Below are 11,210 nucleotides of genomic sequence, written 5' to 3'. Positions count from 1 at the left end.
CACCAGTCTTCACCGCGATCTGATAGCTGATGTCTGTCACAAACACAAGCTCCAGAGTCAAATCTAAATGCTAAAATGAAACCTCGTTTCCTGGAACTTACTGTAAAGACGCTGTCCATCTGAGAATGGCACCAGCTCTCTGACGATCTGCCCGTCGTCCTCGTTGCGGTCCAGCCACCTGCGGAGCGCAGTCGGAGAAAAACCTCTCATCTCATTACATGAACACATGCAGGCCTGGGATTACTACTCAGTGTGCGCTCACAGCACATTTAATCAGAAACCCCTGCCTGTTCATGTAATTATCCAATCAGGCATTCATAAGGCAGCAGCACAAAGCACAGGTCTGGAGCTTTAAAGTCTACTATCCAATGTGAACTTTTTGCCTAAATCCGAATGGTGTTTGGGTTTTTGAAGCTGCTGAACTGTACTCTTTGAAAGTGTGGTGGAAAAAAGGAAGGAAATAAAGAACTGTGGAACCTGTGAACCTAAACGTCTTGTTGGAGACGAGTCACAGCAGGGGGGAACAGGCCAGTTTGAGGTGGCAGAAAGGTGATGATAACAGTCAACAAAAAGTGCAGCCTGAAGGCATCACAGACAACAAGTCAGCCCTGACTGGTTCCATGCTGTCATCAAATAAATGAAGAAACAAACAAACCAGCTTTCCTTGAAGAGTGCACGTCGCCCGCTGCCTCGCACGCAATGTTTCAAACAAAGATCTCATGAGATCCTTAAGCACTCAGAGTATCTGATGGAGATAACCCTCAGCTACTACCACACTAATTTTCAATTCATTATTTATAAAACTGACCGAGTTATAGCCATTTTTGCAGTTGCTAAGATCGACTAGCTGTGTCGGCCATCTTGAATCAGGTTGACCCTGAAAGCTAATCAGTTGTAGATGTGTATCCAACGATTACTTTCTGAAAGGTTCATTAAGCTTCGTCCAACATTTCATGGAATATTTTGCTAACAGACACGCACGCGGACACGGGCGATTACATTATCCCCCGCCTTTATGGCTGTGAGCTTTAAATAGGAAACTTTAGCAGCGACACAATTGTATGTTCAGCTGGGAAAGGAATAAAAATGAAGGGAAAAAAAAACTTGTTTCTGAAAATGTCCTTCCTCTGCTGAGACGTGTGACAGATGGTGGCTCCAGAATTTGGCACCGGCAGCATAAATTTATGGTCCCAACCTGTCATGAGTGTGTCAACAGTGTTTTCTGGCACACTGTAGGTGTCTAGATGCCAATCATAGACTTTAGGATGAAACCACTGTCTAAGTAAATGACTTTATGATTTATATTGTCTTTTCTCAATATTTTCTCAGGATTTACTCAATTTAACATGATTTTATTTTATTAAATGAATCGTTCACTTGGAGGGAAATTATAGGATTGTGTCTTTGCTCTGCTTCAGTTGATACTAATTGAATATTTGATCAAATTTGCAAGCATTTGTACCCTCTAATACAGGGCCTACTCCACATGAAAGATCTCACAGTATTTGGTAGAAATACTATTTTGTCAGGATTAAAGCAAATGACAACAAGGATGTGGAATTCATGCTTCCTTAATAAAATACTCAGAAAGTTAAAGATGTGCATAAATATATATAATATGTTGAGAATAATGAACCTGTTGCAGGGAAATTCCACAGCATGGGCCTCTGCCTTTCCTTCTTCTCTCACAACCACTTTGTCCAGGAACCACCCACAGCCTCCACCTTTGCCGTCGTGTCCGATCCTCAACCTGCGGATCTGCCCGATGGTCACCGCCTCAACTATGAACTCATCCATCTGGAGCAAAAAGAACAACAACATGATGAAGTGAGGTCAAGAGCACAGCGTTTTAGACCAAAGATTACTGAGTGTTTGATGCGTGTTAATAATATGAGGGGGGAAAAGTCGAACAGCGCTGTGAGAAATGTACCCACATTTCCTTTCTCAAACTTGTTGACATTGTTTTTGCAGTTGATCAGCTGCCGCTCTCCGGTGTCTCCCAGGTCTCCGATCATGTTTAGAAAAATGGATGCGTCTGTTCCGCTCCCGCCAACATTTCCCGTACACACTGTCAGTCTGTATTTAATCACTGGAGAAAAGAAAAAAAAAGACACGTTTACACTCTTACATATTTCGTAAAGCTGAATTATTTATTTTTGTTCAGTTTTTCAGTGTTTTGCTGAACATGCGTACCAGGCAGTGGCTCATCGATCAGATCTCCAGAGGCGGGAAGCTCCCTCACAACTTCATTATCGTCTTCGTTAATGTCCAGCCACCGCTCACATGGGAAGGTGTACTTCTCCTTCGTTAAGGTCTTCATCAGAGTCACCTGAAAGGGTTAAAACAGAGATTGTGTTGGATCTATGAGAGGTCATTTTATTAATTAACACTTGTGTTTTGAAAAAAGCAAAATAAAAGCTCCACAATGGCTGTTATATATCTATCTTTAACCAAAAATGCTAAAATACTCCAGTTTATTAGGAATGCACGAGGTTCTTTTTCAATTTTATAGAAAAAACAAACAAAAATATAGTAGATTTTCTGTCGAAATGCAGCATGAGTGCTGAATGATTCTGCTGAAATTTGCTGAAGAAGCTAAAACTGAGTTGTTAAGGATAAAAGCAGAACTTTAGATAATACTAGAAAGAAGTAGAATATTAGCTAAAAACTAAAAGTGGCAAAAGGGTACTTAAATGCTAAAAGTAAGAAAATGGTAGCCTGAAGCTAAATAAAAAGTAGCAAAAATGCTATCTCAATGTAGCAAAACGTTAGCTAAAAGCATCAGAAGGCTAGCTAGAAGGTAAAATTCGTAAAACATTAACTAAAAGCAACAAAAGGCCAGGAAAGGAGTAAAAGTTACATATGAAGACGGAGGTGCAGCAAGTTTGCTGAAGAAAATCTTCAAAAAGAACATTTTTTTTTACATTTTGTAAAATTATTTGTAATAAAATGAAATGTTTTAAAAAGTTACAAATGCCTAAAGTCGAAGCACCCATCTCCTGAATGAGCTGAGCTTTTTGATTGTTGAATGGCTGAAACAGCTGAAAGTAAGCTGAAGTTATTAGATCCCCCCCCCACACACACACACAAACAAACGGGAAAACAATAGGCTGAATGTTGAATCAGCATTCACACAAATATTCCTAAATAAACGTGCAGAAATGTAAAGAGTTTTAATTTCACATTTGAGGACTCTCACCTTGCTCAGATGCCATCCTGCAAACGGGTTCCTTTTCTCGTGCCAGATCCGAAGTTTGATCAGCTTTCCCAAATCAGCCAGCTCAACCTGTGGGTTTTTCAGATAAGATTAAGAAAAGTCCCAATACCTGACTCATCGATAATAAGTGTGGACACATTTGAAATCATAGGATACTCACCATAAATTTGTCTACCTGTCCCTGTTCAAAGTTATCAGATTTATTGTCCAGCCTGATCTCGTCCGATTTGCCCTTTTCTCCGTAAACCTGAAAGGAGATGTCTGCGTCTGTTCCCGCGTTGGCCATGTCTGACGTCCAGATCCACAAGGACCAGGGGTGCTCTGAGGATCAAACCGTTGTTCTCATTAGAGACGACTACCTGCCCCTTTAATCAGCGGCCCTTTTAGCCACGTTCGTTGCCGCGACTGACAGACAACTCAGAAAGTTGAGCTGAAAACTTTTGGGGGCAGCAGGAGTTTCGGGTTTAATTCGTGTCAAGTTATTCCTGAGCAGTTCTGCTCCTTCAGCGTTTCAGTGGAGCCCAAGAGATGGCATTTCTTTGCTTGTTAAAATATCCTCTCAGGGCAGAAGCTTCACCACTGAAGTGATTGTGGTGGACAGCTCCCAACTGGGAAACCGTGTTGTTGTGAATGAATATGAAGCCGTGCAGTGATGGAATACTCAACCTACAAGTTAACCCTGGACAAATAAAGCCCGGTCGTGTTTTGTGTGTGTGTGTGTGTGTGTGTGTGTGTGTGTGTGTGTGTGTGTGTGTGTGTGTGTGTGTGTGTGTGGACGAAGAGAAAGCACAATGAATTTATAACATTTAACTCACTCTTCTGTCTCCTCTGCCTGAGCGAGACCATCTCATAGAGCTCTCTCTCTATCAGCCCGTCCCCCTCCTTCTCATCCAGCCACTTGCTGCAGGGGAAGGTCTGCTCGATCCCCGTGAACGGACAGTACACGACCACCTGCGGAAGGCATCGTTTCGGCTGAGATCAGTCACCGTGCGTCATCGTCAGGCTGCGAGTGTGCAAACCTGGCGTACCTTCTCGCAGAACCAGCCGGCGCTCACTCCGTCGTTGTCGTGTCCAACCGTGACTCTGCTGAGGGGACTGAGGAGGGCAGCGATCTCGACATTGAAGATGTCTGTCAGGCCGCGCTCAAACTCCCCTCCTTCCAAAAACACCTGCGTGAAACTTATGGTTAGGGGCTGCAGATAATGAAGAAGAATAAAAAGCATGTATCTGTGGAGTCAGACTAACACAAAAGACCAAAATGCCTATAACTCCATCCCATCTCATCATAAGATGACCTTAAAACTCTGATATGAAAGGAGGCCTACAGGCGACATAAAGATGTCTTGTTTTCTGTGAATAAACCTAAAATCTGTAGATCTGCTGACGAAGATCAGTTTCTGTCTCCGTACCTTGCCACTGTTCTTCAGGCCTTTGGTGCCGTGCATCACTATGTGGATTTTGGAGTTGGTCCCCGCTCCTCGGATGTTTCCTGTCACAATCTGAACGTTGTACACGATACCTGGCAGATCCGGTTACATGTTAGTTCCTCAGAGGACAAGTCAGCACAGGTCACTGCGCCCAGCTCCCGAGAAGCTGAGCGGGAACAAGATCGTTCAGATCTAAACATCGTTGGCCGGACCCCAAAACTGATATCTGCATCGTTTCTGGTATTAGTGTTTTGAAAATAAAAACCTAAACAAACACCTGTAACCTTGTTTCTGATATTATTACTTTTCAGACAAAGTAAAAGACTAATTCATAGAAGTGAAAAATCATGTGAAAGAAGCAGACTAATGTTTGATTAGTTTTCATATTTTACCTGATTAATTATTTCCTGGTTTGAAGTTATTTTCCTGCTCACCTGTGGGCTGATTCCCTCCCACCAAGACATCCCTCTGAATCTTCCCATCATCCTCATCCAGAGCAAACCAACGATTGATGGGAAATTCATACACCACTTTGTTGCCCATGTCATCCAGAATCACCTTGAGGAAAAGAGCAGAGTAATGTAAGTAAGAGTAACGTAAAATACAGCATTTAAAACAAAATCGAGTTTAAATGTTATGCCGAGATTTCCAGAAAAACGATCTCTTATAGCTGCTGTAGACACAAATCTGTGACCCGTTTCATTATCTTCACATTTCACTTTAATGTCTGCATACTTGTACTCTTGTACTGTAGTACATGTCTTGTAATACTGAAATTTACAGTTGATGTCAATGAACAGGTTGAGTTTCTTTATTTAAATGTTTGACATTTGACTGAAAGATGCAGGACAGTTCTTTCTGCAGCTGCTTCTAGTTTCTGTTGAGCTTTTTATTCACATTTTTCCTTTGCATACTAAAGTTCACTGTTCCTTTAACTCCACTTTAAGGTGTTTTACATGCATAGAGCAACTTAAAATAAAGCACAACTCATGTGTGCTTTTCTTTTTTTGTCTACAGTTGTAAAGGGGATATATGCATCAATAAGAATCTCGTCCTCAACCCAAAGTCAGGTTTGAGTTTCTGTCCTCCACATTACCAAGTAGCTAAATTTAAATCTTGATACAAGATGAAGCAGCAATTTATTTCACGCTTAGATGCACGACTGATAAAAGAATGTTTTTTACACTTCTGGTTGTAGTAAACATAATGTCCTGTTGCTTTCTACCCACTAAATATATCATTGTATTAATTCAAATATTGTAAATTTGTGACGAATCAGGCTGCAGTTTTTTGTCTATCACTGATGTCCCGCCCATAACGTTCAAATAAATGTTTGTAGATGAGTTTTTTGGACATTTTTACACAAGACAAACTAAGTTTCAGCAGCTCATAAGACTTAGTCAACATTCCACTGTGATGGCAGCAGAAAATACTTGTGAAATGCAGAAGTTGTGTCCCAGCTGAGCTTCAGCATCAGCGTGTCCTGAAGTAACAACCAAATCCACTGACTCATCTGTCTGTGTGTGGTAAGGCTATCCCTTAATGAGGCCCGGTTTCCCTTTACACAAAGGCTAGAATGACGACACGCACGTCCTGTATGTGTCAAAGCGTGGGTCAGTTTGAATGAACTCATCTCTCAGAGGCAAACACCGTACTGCACGGGCCGGAGGAGCAGCTTTGGATGAGGAAAACTGTCGGGAAGTGAGGAGATCTGACAGACTAAGTGTTTATATTCTGAAACTACCAAAAGTCACCATGTCACACTGTTTTATCTCGATGAAAAGAATAAAAATCTATTTTCTGTGTCTGTTTTCCCACCTTTTCCGCAAACCATCCTGCTGACGAGCCTTTGTTGTTGTGGCCGATGGTGATCTTCCGAATTTTGCCCAAGTTTGGCGCCTCAATGGTGAACTTGTCCTCTGTGCCTTTTTCGAAGTTGTTTTTGTCGCTATCGAGCCGCCTCTCCCCTGAAATAAATCGTTTGGTTAATCCCATCAGCTGATTTGTAGTTTAACTCCAGGCTGCTGCAGCAAAACTGGTCTCCTCTCTGGGAAATAAAAGTTACAAGGACAGTTCAAACCTTTAGACGTGGGGTACAGAGGGTTCGAAATATTATGATATTCCTGCAGGATGTGCTCTCAGGCTGCACCAAAAGGGCTACAGCTAGCTGCTGCTGCTTGTGTTTGTAACTTACAATTTAGTTTGCTGTATACAACTGTATAATACAAAATGTAGGGCAATGGAAAGAAATCAAATTTTACAGTAATTCATAAAAAACACTATTTTAACAACCTTGAGTTTGCAGCCTGAGGCACTTCCAGTAAGAATATTATAAAAGTCTCTCAGTAGTTCAAAATAGACAGTGATCTCAAGGTTTCTAAAACAGTTTTTGTATAAGTGGCTGTGAAATGTTTGCGAAAGAAGTCGTTTTTAAAATGGCAGCAGTCCAGTTTGCTCCATTATCTTGTCAATCTGGTCAGAGTTGAACTCTTTCTGCAAACTGAGGTTGGAGTTTCTACAACAGGTGAGATATATTTATTGGTCCTAACCTTTCCTCAGAACCCCACTTCAAAAGAGCCGAACTATCCCTTTGACTTTTTAGCCACATCCTTCTTACCTGTGTCCCCAAACTCTCCAAATATATTGATGAAGACGTCCGCGTCTGTTCCGCTCCCTTTCAAATCCGCAGTGAAAACGCTCACCACATATTTATTGTCTGGGAAAATCACAATCAAAATTCAAGCCAGTTTAGGAGCAAACTTGAACTTTTTAAATTTCGACTCTTATTGGGTGTGATTTGGAGCATAAAAAAAGCTGAATTTGTACATTTGGGCATGTCCATGGGGTCCATGGTGGCCAGCAGGTCCCTAACATAAAGGCTGTCTCCTTCCACTCTGCTGAGCCAGTTATTACAGGAGAAGTAGAACCTCAGGTGAGGCCGGATCACATCCGTGATGACCACTCTGTCCAGGAACCAGCTGGCATTCATGCCCGTGTTATCGTGCTCAATCCTGGACAAGCACAAGAAAAATGTCAAAATAAATGAATGTTTTTCTCCATAAATCTGCTCCAAGGTCAGCTGTGCATGTCTCTGAGAAATCATTCCCAAAAGGACGAAACGGAGCGCACTGAGTGTGAAAAGTACCTTATCTTTTTCAAAGTTCCAACATTGTGAGTTCTTATTCTGAAAACATCGGTTTTGGCCCTCTCGAATGCCGTTCGACTCCTAGAATCACAAAAAAGTTCAAACTTAGGAGCCACTCCCATTCCAATCCTCTTTTAACTAAAAAACAAATGCAAAAGAATCGAACAGTGAAGCTGAGATAAATTTAGGAAAGGAGCTAAAGACGATCAGTTCGTCAAAAATCATGCAACAAACCATAATGGTGTGATCTGACTCACACCAACATCACAGCACACAGACTACTTTCTTACCAGTTTTTCTTGCAAATATTGAAAAAATACCTACTTCTTTTCTGTGCTGTTAAAGTGAAGCAAAAAAACAAAAACAAAAAGAGAAAAACAAAGTTTAGCAAAAAGCTGCACAGTCAAACATACAAAGGATAGAATTAAAAAGTGTTAAATCATGGCTTATAACTTACTTATTACTTTATTTGTATTACAATTATAAACGATTTAGTACATTTATTTTCTTACTTGCTGGCCAGGTGAATTTTGGGTGTGATGCCATATTCTCCAAAGAGAGTGATGAAGACGTTGGCGTCAGTTCCTGCTCCCCTCTCGTCTCCAGTAATGGTCACCACCTCATACACTTGGAGGTTTAATGAGTTTAACGTCAGTAAAACGTTTCAATTGACCTCAGTTGTTCTTAAATCTGCTACATGAACAGTTAAAGGCCTAGCATTCCTTGAAGGAATGCATATCGCTCGCTGCCTTTCATGCCATGTCTTTAGACTTTTATCAGCTTGTGTTGAGAAATGAGTTGTAACCGTTTTGGTCAAATCTTATGCAGATCATGAGATGCCACACTCAGAGTATGTGTTGTGAATGACTCTCAGCTACTACCATATCAGATATTAGCTCAGTATCTGCAAAATATTCTGCGTTCAAGTCACTCCAGTGCTGGTTGATGTCAATTAGCTGTGGCAACCCTCATGAATAGGATTGACTCCAAACGGTAATCAGCTATGGATGTACATCCAATGATTTGTTAACAGGACGACATTATTCAACAGTTAATGCAAAAGTTTTAAGCAAAGATCTCATGCAATGAGGAGTATGTGTTGTGAATAACTCTTAGCTACAACCACACCAAATTTTAGCAAAATATCTGTAAAACTGACTAAATTATAGCCATGTTTGTGTACACTGAGGTCAGTTGGCTGCAGGGGTCATCTTTTATTGGAAAGACTCCAAATGTTAATCACTTGTAGCGGTACATTCAGCGATTATTTCCTGAAGGTTTCATTAAAATCCGCCCAGTAGTTCTTAAGATATTTTGCTAACAGACAGTCAAACGAACACAACATGGAGAAGGTGTGTTGGAAACGTTGTGTGGCAGAAGCAGGGTACTGTTTGAAACACACGAAGCGACAGAAAGTTTAACAAAACTGCCGTGAAGTCCCACCAATGCACTAAACTCAGGTCTTCTGAAGTTCCTCCAGAGCCACAAGTTTTTCATCCTAAAAATTAATCTTCATGCTGAACATTTATGTCACGCCTAAACTTCCCACACCAACGTGAGTTCTCGAGTTAAATAAGTTAGTCGAACGCAGTCTGGTATGTTTTCATTGGTTATTTAGCTTTTAGAAAATAAGAGGACGCCTACAGGGTCTTTTTCACTGCTTGGGATTCCATTTTATCTTTATATAAAATAATTTATTCACATATAAACATATAAACAAATCATAAAGTGAGCTATGAATGAAGCTCTTAAAGTTAAAACATTTCTCAGAAGCTGTAAAATAGCTTCAGTTAGAGGATTTTTTGGTCACAGATTGCTGAGTTTGATTACCTGCTTGAGATAAACAACTTTCTCAAAGACATAAATTACCTCTAATTTTTTATACTTTGCTTCCAAGGAGCCAGATGTTGTAACCTTTTAACTGATAGTTCTCCCCGCTTTCAGAAGATCTTCCAAAGGCTTTTCTTTGGCTGCTTTGGGTTTTTTTTTATTTTAGGATGTTTTCCATTTGACAGCGAGCCTTAACGCCCTCCTCCTGTGATAAATGTGAACGCAGCACTTTGTTAAAGGTTAGTGACAAGTGCCATGAAGACAGACGATAAGTTACCGTCAACATTACTCCGTCGGCCAGTGTAACGTTACCATGAACATTAAACTAAAGCTCCGACATGGCTGGAGACACCCAGACTCTCCTCAGATCAAATGATCTTTTCTTTTACGGAACAAGAAGAAGCTTTATAATCTTGCCTCCGATGAGACGTTGGAGGTTACCTTTCTTTTTGTGGTACTCGTCCTCGTAGTTCTCCAGCTTGTCGGGCTCATAGTTGCGCAGCTCGTTCTCGTAGATTTCAACGTAGTTCTCAATCTTTTTCTTCTTTCCTTTCTTCTTCTTGGCGTCGTCATCGCTGTCGCCCTTCACTGATCCTTTCTTCTTCTTGTCTTTCTTCTTCTTTTTCCCCTCATCTTCATCGTCTTCTCCTTTTTTGTTCTTGTCCTTGGAGCCCATCTTATCTTTGACAGAGGACTTCTTTTTGGAGCCTTTCCTGGTCGTCTCAATCACATCAGGGAGGTTCTCTCCTGTCTTCTTTCCCTTCGACTCATTGTTGTTATCTTCTTCTTCTTCTTTGGCTTTCTGCTTTGCGTTCTTGACCTTTTCCTTTCCTCTGACCTTCTTCTTGCTGCTCTTCACCTGAGGCCTTGATGCATCAGAGCTGCTTCCCTCTTCATCGCTGTCCTTAGACTTCTTCTTCTTCTTCTTCAGTTTTCCAGCATCCTTTGAATCCCCTGCCTGCTTGCCTTTCTTCTTTAGCTCAGGTTCCCGATCCTCCGAGTCGTCGTCATCCACATCTTTGGTTTCCTCCTCTGCTCCTTGAGACGTTTTTTTCTTTTTTGTGGGCATCTTTAATTTATTTACTCCCTTGTAACCGATTCCTGGGTGTTCCGGTGAAACTTGATTAAACTGACCTGTGGCGGTGCAGGAGTGACCAGCTGGCAGGACGAGCCAGAGTTGGACTCTTACAAGCCGGCTCTTTGGTGCCTGGGAAACCCCACCTGCAGCAGCAGCGGCGGCAGCGGCGGCGGCTCCGACCTCATTAACTGTGATGAACTGCACGCAGTCACCTGATCAGAGGAGGAAACCCTTTATGAGAAGGGAGAGCTATTGTTGGAACTCCCTTTTGTATCATGAAATAAGAGAAAGGAAAAACAAAACAAAAACAATTCAGCAACAACAGTGGAAGTGTCTGGATTCAACTAATAATTTAAGGCTTAACTGCCTTTTAAGGCAGTTTTCAACTAATTCATCTTAAAACGAGGCGGGATGCAGTTGTGGCTGTTTTGGTCAAACTTTGCAAATGACGTGATGCAGAATCTCCTGGCATGCTGCGAGATTCTGTGAGATCTGTTTGCTCTCAGAATATGT

At 41.4% G+C, this 11,210-nt stretch overlaps 1 protein-coding gene across 1 annotated transcript; it reads right to left on the bottom strand.

Moving 5' to 3' along the window:
- Nucleotides 1–30: 30 nt before the first annotated feature.
- LOC119617428 (lipoxygenase homology domain-containing protein 1-like) lies at nucleotides 31–11,169 on the bottom strand. Its single transcript, XM_037978009.1, has 19 exons — nucleotides 11,136–11,169; nucleotides 10,754–10,909; nucleotides 10,061–10,657; nucleotides 8,302–8,416; nucleotides 8,114–8,125; nucleotides 7,790–7,870; nucleotides 7,471–7,655; nucleotides 7,262–7,360; nucleotides 6,463–6,611; nucleotides 5,079–5,202; nucleotides 4,627–4,736; nucleotides 4,246–4,386; nucleotides 4,033–4,168; nucleotides 3,378–3,538; nucleotides 3,200–3,286; nucleotides 2,194–2,329; nucleotides 1,935–2,089; nucleotides 1,637–1,797; nucleotides 31–178 (listed from the first exon to the last, which is right to left on the bottom strand). The coding sequence occupies exons 1-19, from the start codon at nucleotides 11,167–11,169 to the stop codon at nucleotides 64–66; spliced, it is 2,754 nt and encodes a 917-aa protein (XP_037833937.1). The 3' UTR covers nucleotides 31–63.
- Nucleotides 11,170–11,210: the final 41 nt, after the last annotated feature.

This window comes from Kryptolebias marmoratus, linkage group LG1 (genome assembly GCF_001649575.2).
Source record: "Kryptolebias marmoratus isolate JLee-2015 linkage group LG1, ASM164957v2, whole genome shotgun sequence".
Classification (NCBI taxonomy): Eukaryota; Metazoa; Chordata; class Actinopteri; order Cyprinodontiformes; family Rivulidae; genus Kryptolebias; species Kryptolebias marmoratus.
Note: the sequence above shows the minus strand (reverse complement) of the source record. Positions and strands in the feature narration are given on the sequence as shown.